General features: G+C 45.1%; 2 protein-coding genes across 4 annotated transcripts in view; one reads left to right on the forward strand and one right to left on the reverse strand.

Moving 5' to 3' along the window:
• On the forward strand, nucleotides 1-9,643 carry REXO4 (REX4 homolog, 3'-5' exonuclease). Of its 2 annotated transcripts, XM_073640254.1 has the most exons (10): nucleotides 2-156; nucleotides 383-618; nucleotides 1,870-2,089; nucleotides 2,196-2,506; nucleotides 2,799-2,951; nucleotides 4,094-4,287; nucleotides 4,365-4,453; nucleotides 4,961-5,035; nucleotides 8,737-8,811; nucleotides 9,257-9,643. In XM_073640254.1, exons 2-10 carry the CDS (start codon nucleotides 563-565, stop codon nucleotides 9,380-9,382), a joined length of 1,299 nt encoding a protein of 432 aa, XP_073496355.1. In that variant the 5' UTR covers nucleotides 2-156; nucleotides 383-562; the 3' UTR covers nucleotides 9,383-9,643. The 2 variants fall into 2 exon arrangements, with proteins under 2 accessions (XP_073496356.1, XP_073496355.1); XM_073640255.1 differs by lacking the exon at nucleotides 383-618 and having other exon boundaries at nucleotides 1-156.
• STKLD1 (serine/threonine kinase like domain containing 1) overlaps nucleotides 9,358-14,828 on the reverse strand; it is a 16,162-nt gene continuing 10,691 nt past the window's right edge. The window contains exons 16-20 of one of the 2 annotated variants that reach the window (XM_073640252.1): nucleotides 14,235-14,363; nucleotides 13,728-13,856; nucleotides 13,254-13,488; nucleotides 12,148-12,227; nucleotides 9,358-10,989 (exon numbers count right to left, since the gene is read on the reverse strand). In XM_073640252.1, the coding sequence (XP_073496353.1) occupies nucleotides 12,176-12,227; nucleotides 13,254-13,488; nucleotides 13,728-13,856; nucleotides 14,235-14,363 (545 nt within the window). In that variant the 3' untranslated portion in view covers nucleotides 9,358-10,989; nucleotides 12,148-12,175. The remainder of the gene's footprint in view (nucleotides 10,990-12,147; nucleotides 12,228-13,253; nucleotides 13,489-13,727; nucleotides 13,857-14,234; nucleotides 14,364-14,828) is intronic. The other variant, XM_073640253.1, reaches the window with a different exon arrangement.

Genomic DNA, 14,828 nt, shown 5'->3' on the forward strand with positions numbered 1-14,828 from the left:
CCAGCAGACAGCGCATGCGTGCGCTCTTCTTACACGGAGCTAGAGTTGTAGTCGCAGTTTCAGGTCGGAGCGGATTATGTGACGGCTTCCGGAGTAACCATGCTTCGTGTTGGCTTGGGAGGCATGAAGTTGTGGAGGAGCTGAGCCGTGTCACGTGTGAGTACAGACCCTGCAGCTGTTGACACCTGATGTATCATATCACACATTGTTGCCTTTAATTTTTGGTGGGGGTCGCAATATATATGTGGGGAAGAGTGCACATATGTATTTATAATATTTATTATATATTTTCCCTGTATTTGGCCTTGGCTATAATGTTCCTGAGCGTTGGTGGTGTCCCCCTATATATTCACCGATTCACTTCTTTTTGTTTTGTATACAGCGCCACCCTTGTCCTTTAGGCTGTGCCTGGCATTACACCTCATGTCAAAGTGGCACAACCCGAGTTTGTGCGAACCGTCAGTGATCTGTGGCCTCCAGACGGGATCCCTGAGAGCCGCTCCTGGCATCCGCTGCTCTTCTTTTGACTATCTAGCCTGGTGCGACGTTATTGGGGTGACGCATGTGTGACATTGCTCCAGGCCAGTTAATCAAAAGAAGAGCCGCAGATATCATCAGGTAAGATGCGGTTCTTGGACCAGGTCCGGCAATTTGATTCCCATCAACTCTATACACAACCCTTAATAATTGTATTTATATAGTACCACCATATTCCGCAGCGAGCGGTGCTGGGTCCTTGTGGATTTTTCTAATGTTTATATGCAAAGCAAATGGAAAAGTATAGAGACGCTCAGATAAGTTTACTTTAAAGTTATTCCCAGAATTGCATTATTTTTTCTACTACCACACTAACCGCTGCTTATTGCTAGTACAGATACTAAGCCCAACACACAGTTTTTCTTGTACCTTTTGTGTCTTTCCATCTGCCCCGGGTGCATTCAGCTTTACATATGTGAATGGGGAGGTCCTATTCTTATCTCCCAATACTACATTTCCCAGCAGCACCTGCTTCTCCTTAATGCTGCAGACTGATGAATGTGAAAAACGGCTTCTAGGTCAGCTCTGCTACACTGTGTTCAGCTGCTTCCACCGCTGATATTCGGCACATCATCATGTTTAGATTACTCTATTCTTCTGTGCACTGTCTGCACCTGTGCACTAGTCACTCTGTCTGACCCATTTTATCCTCTGCCATCTACATCAACATAACTGGCTGTGTGTTTTTTACACCATTGATCTGTTAGCTAGTTTCCAGCAGAACTCAACAGCTCAGCAGGGCCGAGACATATTTAATGCCTGATGCTGACAGACCACTAATGCAAACCTGCTAATGCCCCACTGATGATGTATATGGCAGAAGATACTCCTTTGCCATGTGCATAAACAGAGCTGTATTTGCAGTTTCACTTCATTGTTCTGAGTCATACATCAGACACAGCTCATCCCTGCCTATGTCAGCTGTGAGTGGAGTGCAGAACTGTTGAGTTCTGCTGGAAACAAGCCAATAGATGAATGATGTAAAAATACACAGGCAGCCATGCTGATGTACAATTTGTAAATGTCAAAAGATAAAATTGGGCTGACAGACTACTGTACAGGACCATGTTAGCACTGGGGGCAGAGCAGATCTGTGCTGGAAGCCAGCTGAGGCTGCACTGAGAAGGAGCGCTGGAACTGCAGAAGGAAGGATGCTGCATCAACTGGAGGTTAAGGAGAGCCTGGAGGGGTCATATGTGCAAAACAGGGAAGATTTGAAAACTGGATGTATTGGCAAAAATGAATACATATATGCACATTATTATAAGAACAAGTTATGATTTTGGGACTAAACCTTTAATGGTTTATAAAGTGTTAAATTTGTCTTTCCAGACTCATTAATGACAGAGCTGAGATGGCGAAGGACAAAGCACCTCCAACCGTGAAGGAGACGAAAAAGCTTAACCAGACCAAAAAAAGGAAGAAAAAGAAAGAATTTTGGAAAAATCATCCCAAAATCGCAGCAAAGGAAGAAAAGATTAAGAAAGTGACGCCTGTGTTACCTCCCAGGACCCCGCAGGAGTTTTCTTCTAACTGGAAAGCGTTACAGGCCGTAAGTGTATATGCGGCAGAATCTCGTTATATATTGTATACACTGACCTGTCCACTATTGGAGGATATAATGTCTACATGTAATCATGTGAATGTTGTGCCTTTAGTTGCTGAAACCAGAGAGCAGTAGTCCTTCTCCCACACTGCCTACACCCCGCAAAAAACGTGACAAGGGTTTGAAAAAGGAAAAAAAAGCGAACGGGAGGGAAAAACTTGAGCCTACAGCTGAAACTGCTGCCCCCAAAATCAACGGCCATGTGAAAGAGACCATGATGGCTCCTAAAAAGACAACGATAAAGGAGCTGGCTACCAACGACAAGAGGAAAGAGTCCACAAAGAAGAGAAAATTACCCGAGGAACGTGATAAACGTCACCCCAAGAAAAAGCCAAGTGAGGAAAACACAGCAGAGCCGCTAAAGTAAGCTTTGTGTATTTTATATGGGGTGTGTGTGTATCACATATTAAGTATCTGATTCAGTATCCGATCCTGGAAAAGCTGGGTGACGACCAATATAGTCACCTTTACCACTCCCTGTGTAGTGTTATAGCCAACCAGCCCCTACCAAGAACTAGGCTCAAGGAAAGCGAATGGGCGGCCATATTGGTAGTCTCCCAGCTTTCCCAGATTCAGATTTAATGATTGAACTGAAAAATTTAACCATTAAGGGACATATCTAGATTAATAATTAATGTTTTTGTTTGTTTTTCAGAATAGACCTGTGGTTTGATGACGTGGATCCGGATGACATTGAGGCTGCGCTGGGTCCAGAAGCGGGTACCATTGCACGGCAGATGCAAGGATTGCCAGAGAAGGCATCGGATGCTGTGGACAGGGTTCTAGTGAAGGACAGGGCATTTGAGGGGTAAGTGGACCCACAATGACACACGTTTGCTGTACATGACACCACACATAGCTGTCTGCTGTCAGCCCCAATGCTCAACAATCCCTACCCGTGCATGCTGTGTTAGGTGGAAAGTGGAGTAAGTTCCAGTCTCCTCTGGCAGCGGCTTATCTTCCCTGAGAGCAGAAGATTAGGTGTTAAATGCAGCAGGCCGATCCTTCTCTCCCCAGCATCATCTGTCGGGAGGCCATCATGCGCATAAGTGGTCAGCCGGGTCGGCTCACCTTAGGCCTCATTCAGTCGGCCATGATTCATGTATGTGTTCTGTGTTTTTCACAGACAGAACATTTACCCATTATAGTCTATGGAACTGTTCACAGATCAAAATCGCACATTCAAGACTTGGGGTTTGTGAAAACTATGGCCCTCACACAGACACCATCCATGTGCTGTCTGATTTTGACATTATAATGGGTAGCAGATGCATTGCAAGATATATATTTTTTCGTGTGTACGAGTAAATCCACTGATGGTAAAAATGGACACTGATCAAACACCGATGGAAATTTAGTATTTTGTTTCTCACATGTAAACAGAAATTCTTTTTTTTTTGAGGCCTTACTCTTAACGTGTTTGGTGCAGGCTTGTGTCTTACTGAAGACATAGATGGAACAATAAGGTAAAGGGGTATCTTGACTATACAGACATGCCATAAATGTCTTATAGGTGGCAGCCTCATCCTTCCAGCCTCCACCTATTGGGAAACCTGTGGTCCTTTGTCCACTTTTGAGCAGCAAAGAGCAGCGGGGAGCACTGGCACAACAAGATCCCTGGACTGTTTCTGTGATTCCCATAGACTACAACAGAGTGAGCTCCAACTCTTGCAGTCATAGGTCTCAAAATAATTGTTGCGGATCCCACTCTTGCCTTATGCCATACGTTTAATAACACTTTAATTGGAAAGGTGAAACGCCCTGAATATAACCTGGATTGAGCCTGTGCCGATCAATGCACCCTGCTCTTACTTTTGCATGGATTTGTTGCTGTTTCTATACATGGCTGCCATTTCTGGCTGTATACTGTATTTTCGGAGCGCTCCGTACCGACAGCTCTCATTACTACTCCCAGCATGTGTGACGCTGTTCTCGCCTTTTCTGTTCCAGGCTTACAAGAACCGTCGCCATGGACTGTGAGATGGTGGGAGTGGGCACAGATGGAGAGGAAAGCATCCTGGCGCGGGTCTCCATTGTCAACCAGTTTGGGAAATGCATCTACGATAAGTTTGTTAAACCCTCAGAACGCGTCACTGACTACAGGACGGCCGTGAGCGGAATCAGGCCGAAGGATGTGAAGAACGGTGAGGACACCAGCGGCCATGTCTTCGCTTTTGCGACATTATCCCGATAGATCTCTATATATCTGTGTCTTTTATAGGGGAAGATTTCAAGGTTGTACAAAAAGAAGTATCCGAGATCCTTAAGGGACGTATCCTGGTTGGCCACGCTGTGCATAATGATCTAAAGGTCAGTAATGATTGGCACATCCTGGGGGTTTTCTCAGGAACACAACTCTTGTCCATGAGCCCAATTGTCATGTATTTACGTCATAATGAGGAGGGGAGACTTGACCGTAAGTGCGGCTTCAGCTCTGGTGGATCCTCGTCTATTGGTCAGGGTGAGAGTGGTTACAAAGAACGACTCTCGCTCCGAGGGACCCGTCCTGGACCTGCAGTACACTGGCACTTTGTAGTTTTTTATTTCTCCTGTGGTGGTGCTACAAGGAAATGAAACACTTATTGCCTGGTTTCCCTACAGATCGTGGGGGATCCATCCAAGCAGGTTGCGGGGTCTTTGTAATTTGCTTTCTGTCACTTGTTCCTTTTACAATGTAAGGATTGTGCGAAGCAGAGAACCCCCTTAAATTATGGTGAATCGCACCAATTCTACTTATTTTCAGTGCTGGGCTGACTTTCTTACCTGGCAGCCGTGCTGTATGGATTTGTGGTTTAAAGTTTTGCTTTGCTTTTTTAGATTTTCTTTCTGGATCATCCTAAAAAAGCCATAAGGGACACTCAGAAGTATAAACCGTTCAAGCAGAAGGTGAAGGTAAGTTGCCGTCATACGGGAGTCCGTGCATGTCAGAAAGTCGCACATAGTAGTGTTACATGGGCCTAAAGCTGTCCTCAGTATGCCGTCCTACCTCCATAGACATAACAGGAGCCAAGACCCCGTACCCAGGGCTAGAATAAAAGGGAGTATGAGTAAAATTTAAGTGGTCTCTGGTCTCATCACTTGGGGTCTCCGCTCATCACAACCTCTGGCAAGTCTGTATTCACTACAGTGTGCGAATGGTTGGGCCTCATCCTAAAACTTGGGCTAAGATCTACATCTAATGGAGATATGCCATAACAAACTGAGATGGGAATTTCCCTTTAAGCAGCAAAATCATGGTGAAATGGGACTGTAGTCTGGATTTCATGACTACCTATGGGAGATTGCTGCAAAAAAGGCCTGTGCTGTTACCTTTAGCGCATTCATTTAACCCCTTAACAATATTAGACGTACTAATACGCGTCTGTGCCCTGGGACTTAAGAGCCAGACCCGTATTAGTACATCATCGCGATCGCGCGCGCACACAGGCTGTGCGGGCGCGATCGCTGCTGGGTGTCAGCTGATAGCCCTGGGTGTCAGCTGTGACAATGTGCAGGGAGCTGTCCCGCATCGCTCCCGGCACATTAACCCCTGCAATGCTGCGATCGAGGTCGATCGCAGCATTGCGGTGGCAAGGGGAGGCGATCGCAGATACTCCCCTCCTCTTCCGGCCTCCAGCGCTGTCTGCCGTGGCTTCCAGGATGTTGCCATGACGACCCGATGTCATCATGACAACATCCGGGTCACCAGACAGCAGGAAGATTTTTTTGGACATGCGCAGTGCATCTCCAAACTATCTTCTCCCTGTCCAGTGCTGACAGCCTGCATAGCACAGGGATGGTGCTGCATTCCTGTGCCATGCAGGCGATCAGAGAAAAAAAAGTGAAAGTCCCATAGTGGGACAAAGTAAAAAAGTATAAAAACTGTCAAAGTGAAAAAAAAAATAAATAAATTGTAAAAATATATAAAAAAAAATAATCCACCAAAAATAAAAATATAATGTACCCATCAATAAATATTATTATAAAAAAAACAATAAAAGTACACAGATTTGGTATCGCCGCGTCCGGAACGACCTGACCTATAAAACTGTCCCACTAGTTAACCCCTTCAGTGAACACGTTTAAAAAAAAAAAAAAACGAAGCAAAAAACAATGCTTTATCACCATACCGCCAAACAAAAAATGGAATATCACGCGATCAAAAAGACTAATATAAATAAAAATGGTACCGCTGAAAACGTCATCTCGTCCCACAAAAAACAAGCCGCCATACAGCTCCATCAGACAAAAAATAAAAAAGTTATAGCTCTCAGAATAAAGCTATGCTAAAAATAATTTTTTCTATAAAATTGCTTTTATGTAAAAGTGCAAAACATAGAAAAACGATATAAATGTGGTACCGCTGTAAACGTACTGATCGGAAGAATAAAGCTGCCTTATCAATTTTACCACACGCGGAACAGAATAAAAAAAAACAATTCCTGAATTGTTGTTTTTTGTTTATTCTGCCTCCCAAAAATCGGAATAGAAAGCGATCTGAAAATGGCACCAATAACAACGTCAACTCATCCCGCAAAAAAACAAGCCGTCACATGACTGTCTGCCAAAATCTGGAAAAATTATAGCTCTCAAAATATGGCGATGCAAAAACTAGATTTTACAAAAAATGCATCTTTTAGTGTGTGACAGCTGTCAATCATAAAAACCCCATATGATTCTGGTATCGCTGTAATCACACCGACCCGAAGAATAAAGTCGTCTAATCACTTATACCGCACGAGGAACGGCGTAAAAAATAAACGCTAGGGTTGTGCTACGGTTAGGGCTGGGGTTGGGGTTAGGGTTGTGATGGGGTTGGGATTTTTTCAAAAGTAAGAAATAAAGATGACGATATGGCGACTAGTGTTGAGCGCAAGTGCTCGCTACTTGAGTTTGCATCGGGAGCTCTGGTATGCATTGAGTTTCATGGGTGTTCGAGTGACATGCTCGAGTCTCCGCCCCATATGCTTCGCGGCCAAAAAACCTTTGCGGGGATTGCCTGCCATGCACGAGCGATCCCTGCATGTTTTTTTTTTGGGTGTCTAACAACCGTGAAACATGCGGGGCAGGGACTCTAGCATGTCACTCGAGCACACGCTGTACATGGTGCATACCTGAGTACCCGATGCAAACTCAAGTAGCGAGCACTTGCGCTCAAGACTAATGACAACTTATTCAATATGATGACCTAATGTTATCAAATTCTGTGTCGTACCTCTGGGTTCAAAATGTTCACTATACCCCTTAATAAAATCCTTGAGGGGTATAGTTTCCAAAATGGGGTCACTTGTGGGGGAGCTCCACTGTTTAGGCACATCAGGGGCTCTCCAAATGCGACATGGTGTCCGCTAACAAATTGAATGGAAAATCGGCTTAAATTGTTAGCGGACGCTATGTTGCATTTGGAGAGCCCCTGCGTGCCTAAACATTGGAGCTCCCCCACAAGTGACCCCATTTTGGAAACTAGACCCCCAAGGCACCTATCTAGATGCATAGTGAGCACTTGGAACCCCCAGGTGCTTCACAAATTGATTCATAAAAATGAAAAAAAGTGTGTTTTTTTTTTCACTTTTTCATTTTTACGAATCAATTTGTGAAGCACCTGGGGGTTCCAAGTGCTCACTATGCATCTAGATAGGTGCCTTGGGGGGTCTAGTTTCCAAAATGGGGTCACTTGTGGGGGAGCTCCAATGTTTAGGCACATCAGGGGCTCTCCAAACGCAACATGGCGTCCGCTAATTATTCAAGCAAATTTTACAATCAAAAAGTCAAATGGCGCTCCTTCCCTTCCGAGCCCTGCCGTGCGCCTAAACAGTGGTTTTTCCCCAAATATGGGGTATCTGCGTGCCCCGGGGAAATTGCACAACAAATTTTGGGGTCCATTTTTTCTTGTTACCCCTGTGAAAATAAGAAAAATTGGGTCTAAAGTAACATTTTTGTGAAAAAAGTTAAATGTTCATTTTTTTCTTCCACATTCCAAAAATTCCTGTGAAGCACCTGAAGGGTTAATAAAGTTCTTGAATGTGGTTTTGAGCACCTTGAGGGGTGCAGTTTTTAGAATGGTGTCACTTTTGGGTATTTTCTGTCATAAAGACCCCTCAAAGGGACTTCAAATGTGATGTGGTCCCTAAAAAAATGGTTTTGTAAATTTTGTTGTAAAAATGAGAAATCGCTGGTCAACTTTTAACCCTTATAGCTCCCTAACAATAAAAATTATGTTTCCAAAATTGTGCTGATGTAAAGTAGACATGTGGGAAATGTTATTTATTAACTATTTTGTGTGACATATCTCTCTGATTTAAGGGCATAAAAACTCAAATTTTGAAAATTTCTAAATTTTCGCCAAATTTCCGTTTTTTTTCACAAATAACCGCAAGTGATATCGAAGAAATTTTACCAAAATCATGAAGTAGAATATGTCACGAAAAAACAATCTCAGAATCAGGAGGATCCGTTGAAGCGTTCCAGAGTAATTACCTCATAAAGTGACAGTGGTCAGAATTGGAAAAATTGGCCCGGTCATTAACGTGCAAACCACCCTGGGGGATTAATGAGTCTCCTGAATGTATACGTTTAGTTTTCTCTTGTACTGACCCTTCCGTCCCGTCTCCTAGTCCTCGCGTCCATCCTTGAAGCTGCTGTGTGAGAAAATCCTAAATGTAAAAGTCCAGACCGGAGAACATTCCTCAGTAAGTGACGAGATCCCCATCCGCTTTCCCCTTGTCAGAGATCCCAGTGTCACCATGTAACACGATCCCTCCTGCTGCCCTCGTCTCCATGTTATGCCCCATTTTACCTGTTTTTGCTGTGTCCTGGTTGTAAGACCACCCTAAAAGTTTGCCAAATCCAGTGTTTGGAGGGATCAGTTGATTAGTTTGTATGCTTACTATGACTGGGGCCTTCAGCAGACGTTCACCAATGGGGTCCTTGTGGAACAGAGTTGTCCAAATCAGGCCAATATTCCCAACCTTTCTATTTACTCCTCTCCAGAGGCTTCGTTGCCTTTTTCCTTAGCTTTCTCCACCTCCGGGCCCCTGATGTTTTATGCGCTCTCTGATGGTCTGATGTCCGTCCCGCAGGAGGACATGGACTACGTAATGTTGTTCAACCCTTCTGTGCTCTTCACTATCGTAGATCCAGGATGCACAGGCCGCCATGAGGTTATACACCATGGAGAAGAAGAACTGGGAAAACGCCATCAAAGCAAAATATAACCAAACTAAAATGGAACCGAGAAAACAGAAGCCGCCACCATCGTGAACCGCCTCCCCATCTGCACCGGACAGCATAGTACTGTGAGGAGTGATGGACAAGCCGTGCCTTGTTCCTTCCCCCATAGAAATCTGTACATCGCTTCTTTCCACGTCACTGTCCGATCCACGGAGGAGCAAGAAAGACTGAGAAATTCTGGACTTAAAATTTAGGTTCATTTTATTGAAGACTTTTCATAAATCTATATGAAAAAAAAAGTGTCTGCATAGGAGCTGTATACACAAAACGGTAAAAGTTTTTATTTTTAAAGGGAACCGGTCATCAGGTTTTTCCTTTTGTCTCTGGGTGGTGTAGATGACATCTCCATTATCTACCCTGAGTTGTATCACGGCTCAAGCCAAGGCGATGTGATATGCCCCCTTCAGGTCAATGTAGATATTGCGAGATGCCACAGTGTAAATGATGAAATACGTCATCCACACAGAGGCCGCATCCTGATGCGGAGGATGGTCTGGGCCTCAGCGATGGGTGAAATGAACGCGTATTTTGAAACGGCTGTTTAAGAAGGTGAGAACTGATGCAAGGATCAAGTAAGAAGAGAAACTGCTTCATCTTGAAAGATAGATGCTGTTCATACAGTCATTTTAAAGGAGTAATCTAGCTCTGCTACTTCTGCATTGGATTACCCCTTTAAGGACACATTTACACAGCCCTATTAATGTTACGGTCTGTAGGTTCATTGCCACCAGAGAAACACTTTCTTGCTTCCCTTTGACAAGACCTGGACCTAGACATACGGCTGTGTATATTGCCTATAACATTCTATGTGGGTAAGAATGTGCCCCCTTGTGGCCGCTGCTGTGAATAAAATACCATTTCTACTGCTTCATTCTTCTGAATAAGGTTTACAGAAATCCATGTTTGCACATAAAAGCTCCTTCTACAGATGGATGAAACTGATTTTCAGTTGCAGAAACTGCTCCCGTTCATATAAGTACCACTGACTATTTGCGCCCTACATGTGACAAACAACATGGCGACTTTTGTGACGTTTCAAACAACTAAAAAATAATAAATTTACCTATTTTTGAGACGTTGTTTTTAATAGACCGTTTATAGGAATATGTACTTTACCATGATCAGTGGGATAAAGAAGGTCGGACCCTCAGATCATAAAGCAAGATATGAACGACCTGCTCCAGTGGTTGGTACACCGTGGCTGCCGGTCCAGAGCCCTGCGAACCCCTTCCTAGCTGCGGCGTCCCCGACCCGATGTTGTGCCAGGCTTAATCAGGAGAGATCCCAGGAATGCCGCAGGTAAGGGGAGATTTGCAGGGCTCTGAACCAACTGCTGGACCAGGGTCTTGTACGTCTCTTTGCTGCACGCTCGTGCTGATCTATCCAGTACGCCATGCCTTAGTGCCATGTCCTTTGGTATTTTTGTTCAGCTGCACCTTACTATAGAGAATATAGAGGTGAGGGTTGTACATAATGCTGCGACCCCCTTTAGTGACATCTCAGATGTTCCCAGCTCTCGACACATCATATCTATTTTCCAAAAAAATTGAATAAAACAAATCTGAGTGCAGAAGTCAGATTTAGTTCCATGTATTCCTCAGTCTTGAGAGTGCAGTGTCCGCCAGGGTCGTAATCTCCTAAGAAAGGAAGCAGGTGATTATTGTGCTGGTCTGAGGCAGGAGGTACGAGGCACAGTGCTACCAAACTAAGCCAGGACCCTATGATAATTATGGACGTCTGTAACCAGACCAAGTGTCCCCTATGTTACCAGTACGGATCTGGCACACTGCTTTCTTCTCTGGTCAAGTCCTAAGCTACATTCAGAATTCACTGTAAGGCCAGGGCCCCACTATCGGTATTCGGTCAGTATTTTTTCTCAGGACTGTGAGCCAAAACCAGGTGAGGAACAATCAGAGAAAAGGTATAATAGAAACAAGTCACCAATTCTGCATTTATCATCCACTCCTGGTTTTGGCTCCCACTCCTGAGAAAAAATACTGATAGTGGGGCCGTGGCCTTGAGCGAAGCTGTCATGTCCTGTGTCTTAAATGGAATATATGTCACCACAAAATGAACAGTTTAATTAATCTTTTATGAAAAATATATTTTTTTAACTTGATGTTTTTGTTTCCCAGTTTTCCCCACATCACTACATTAAAAAAAAAATGGGCTATTAAGTATTTTTTTCAGAGTGCTGATTTTTCTTCCATTATAAATAAAATAAAGTGAATTCTTGCAATTTTTATTGATCACTAGGCCTTGTACTAGACTCCCACTTCATGTTCTGTACATAGGACTTTTCAACGGTTTCTTCATCATAAACAGGATTACAATGACTGGTAACACAGGATCCATCATTCACAATAGGTGATAGCACAGCTCACCACCACCACCTCCTGTTCAATGACTGATTACACCTCTGTATACAGTAGGTAACACAGGATCCACCATTCACAATAGATGTCACAGCTCACCTCCTCCTGTACAATGACTGATCTATATACAGGAGATAACAAAGAAGCCACCATTCACAGTAGGTGATGTCTCAGCTCACCTCCTCCTGTACAATGACTGATATCTGCTGTATATAGAGGTGTTAACACAGGATCCACCATTCACAATAGGTGATGTCACAGCTCACCTCCTCCTCCCCCTTGTGTACAATGACTGCTAGTCATTGTACAGGAGGGAGTTAATTAATGGTGAAAATATCCTCCCCTCAGAAGTTGCAGAACTTGCTCTACCAGCAGTAACGGATATCTGTAATACATCCTTGTACCCGTGGCTCCTCGTACCTCCAGACCGTCGTGTCGCTCTTTGATTTCACCAATCAGCTGGTCCACGTGTTGTAAGACCAGTTCGGGATGAGCGCTGCCTACAGGAGACAGATGACAACATATGACATCCGTGAGAACGTACTGAACCTGTGTGTTGTCTACAAAGCCACCAGATCCATAGGTCCGATAATTAACCCAATGCTTATAATGTGTGGTCTGGGGGGAGTCCCACCAGGAGTGTCCAGAAGTAAGTACCCCCCACAATCAGGGTGATGGGGTACTGTCATACGATGTCAGCAAGCCTGGAGTGTAAAGCCGGGGCTACACTACCTTAAAGGGTTATTCCAAGTGAGTGCATATGGGTACCATCAGTGGGAACCTCCCCAATCCTGAGAATGAAGGGCCATAGTGTTAGTTCACGTCTACGGCCCATTATGTGGCTTCCTGGACAGCAGCAGCCCGACCATGCTCTTCAATGGAGCTGCAGGTACAAGCTGCCGCCACATGGGGAAATACTGACTACACTTTATGGGGGTCTGACCTCTAGGACCCCCATCGATCCAGAGAATGAAGGATGGCGGCACAGTTTCCTTTGTCTTGGCCTTCGTTCTCAGAATCAGAGGGGTCCTAAAAGCTGGACTCCCACCAATAATAAAGTGAAGGCCTATCCCATTGATGGGAACACCACCTTTAATAATAGCCTACCTGTCCACCCTTACCATGTTCTTAGATCTGAGGATCTACATGTGGTCGTTAAAGGGGTTTGCCTAAGATTATTTAATTGCTGGGGTCCGCTTTTTCCAGCAGTCCCATAACACAAATTGAGCTGAGTTTGACTCCATTTTCTGCACAGCCCCATGGTATGGATTGCTGGGGAGGAGGTGTGACTTTCTTAAATGGAAAACCCCTATAAGATGGGCATCTGATCTTGCCAGTAAGTGTTGAGTGCACTTTCCCTAGACCATGCCCATAATAATGCAATGGGAATAGGCAGAGCGCCATCTGCAGGGCAATGAATACGCTAAGGGGTTAGTCCAGCCATACTCTACAGAGCACCTGGCACTATGGGCTGATAACAGAGAGCAATGGATCACAGTTCACTGCACAGTAGAGTACTGATGTACCGTGACAGCGGGGCGGTTTGGTGACGATGCACTCGGGCTGTGCCGTGTCGGATTGCTAATCCTGTTACTCCTTTATTTGCTGGCTCCTCCTCACCATAATGGGCCACCTCGCTGAGCAGCAGGCACACGTTCTCCGCGATTTCGGGGTCATCTGCGTGTAACCGGTAAAGCTTTGTAATTAGGGAGAGGCCGCTCACCCCCGCCACAGGCACCAGCACACGAAAAACCGACAACTCTGAAAAAGTCAATTTACTGATCAGTCAAAAGAAAGAAAAGATCCCGGGAATCTGCTCCGAGCCACATGAAACGAGACAAACATGGCTGGTTCTTGTCCACGGGCCGTGTCTGGTATTTATAGCTCAGCCCCATTAACACAAGCGAGACGCAGCCGAAATACCAGACACCCTATGGGCAAGAGAGGCGCTGTTTCTAACAGAAGGCAGCCATGTTTTCCTAAATTGAGGTCAGAGATACCTGAGGTCACAACCAAACCAGTGAGCGCCAGGCAGACGTTCTTGGACAGAAGCGGACGCTGCGAATGTGCCTGCAAGGCTTCCAGGAGGAGCAATGTGAGCGACTCACTCTGCTCCGCCATGATGTGGCCTGGAAATACAGAATAGAAGTCTGAAAAAACAGGAAAAGTTTAGACTCACATGTAAAGCATCATGGAATGAATGGCGCTATAATAATGACTTGTACCTACTCATATAGACATCAGTATGGGGGATGGGAAAAGGAAACGCCACAAAAAAAAAAAAAAAGGCTGCCGAATTTAAAGGGATTGTCTGGTGCCATCCAAAGGCCCTCACTTCTGCACGGTGGTAAGTGGTGCTGATGACGATCTGTCCCCCCCCCCCCGTGGCCGGTATGGGGGTCAGAACACGATCAGCACCACTGAGCGGCCCTGGATGGCACCACATAACCCAGGATGGTGACATAGGCAGCCATATTAGCTATGAAACAAAAGTATTAGGCTTCCACCTTTCATCCCGAGTGTCCACAGGGCGGTGCAGGCAGATTCCACCAGCGGCCCATCATCCAGATATTTCCTGAGCACAGTGCAGATTACGGGGACGGCTTTCTTCAGACAATCCCCTTCTATCTGGTTCTCTATGACAATCATAAAATAAAGTGATCCGTACATGGATAGATGGTGAAAGTTAGATCAGATGTTGCACCCCCACCTCAACCCACTAAGACCCTCCAAATCCCTAGAATGAAGGACCATAATCCCCTGTTCTCTAAAGGGGGCAGCCTCAGGGTATGGAGAGCAGCAGAGGCTACACGTGCTGCCAGCTCGATTATACCCCATAGGAGTGGTGGACTCCATATTCATGAGACCCCCCCAGCGCAGAGTGACAGCTTTCTTCCTCAGCGTGGTATAGGGGAGAAGCTGTCAATGAGAACAGGGAGGGCGGAGGACAGCGCTCAGCTACTGCTTCTGCGTTTAGCACCCAATCCCCCACTGATCAAGACTTCTGACATCTCCGTGACACGTTCGTCTCCTCCAATTAATAAATATTGTGCTTTCAATCACATTTGTTCTGCTATTCTGGGGCCGTGTGCCACTACCAT

This window comes from Phyllobates terribilis, unplaced genomic scaffold, assembly GCF_046119375.1.
Source record: "Phyllobates terribilis strain yellow unplaced genomic scaffold, ASM4611937v1 Scaffold_7__3_contigs__length_470593459, whole genome shotgun sequence".
In the NCBI taxonomy this organism is placed as follows: Eukaryota; Metazoa; Chordata; class Amphibia; order Anura; family Dendrobatidae; genus Phyllobates; species Phyllobates terribilis.

Coding starts and splice junctions, on each gene's coding strand:
- REXO4 (XM_073640254.1), top strand. CDS start 563: ATGTGTGACATTGCTCCAGGCCAGTTAATCAAAAGAAGAGCCGCAGAT. Junction 4,454..4,960: donor CTGTGCATAATGATCTAAAG/GTCAGTAATGAT, acceptor TTGCTTTTTTAG/ATTTTCTTTCTGGATCATCC. Junction 5,036..8,736: donor CGTTCAAGCAGAAGGTGAAG/GTAAGTTGCCGT, acceptor CCCGTCTCCTAG/TCCTCGCGTCCATCCTTGAA.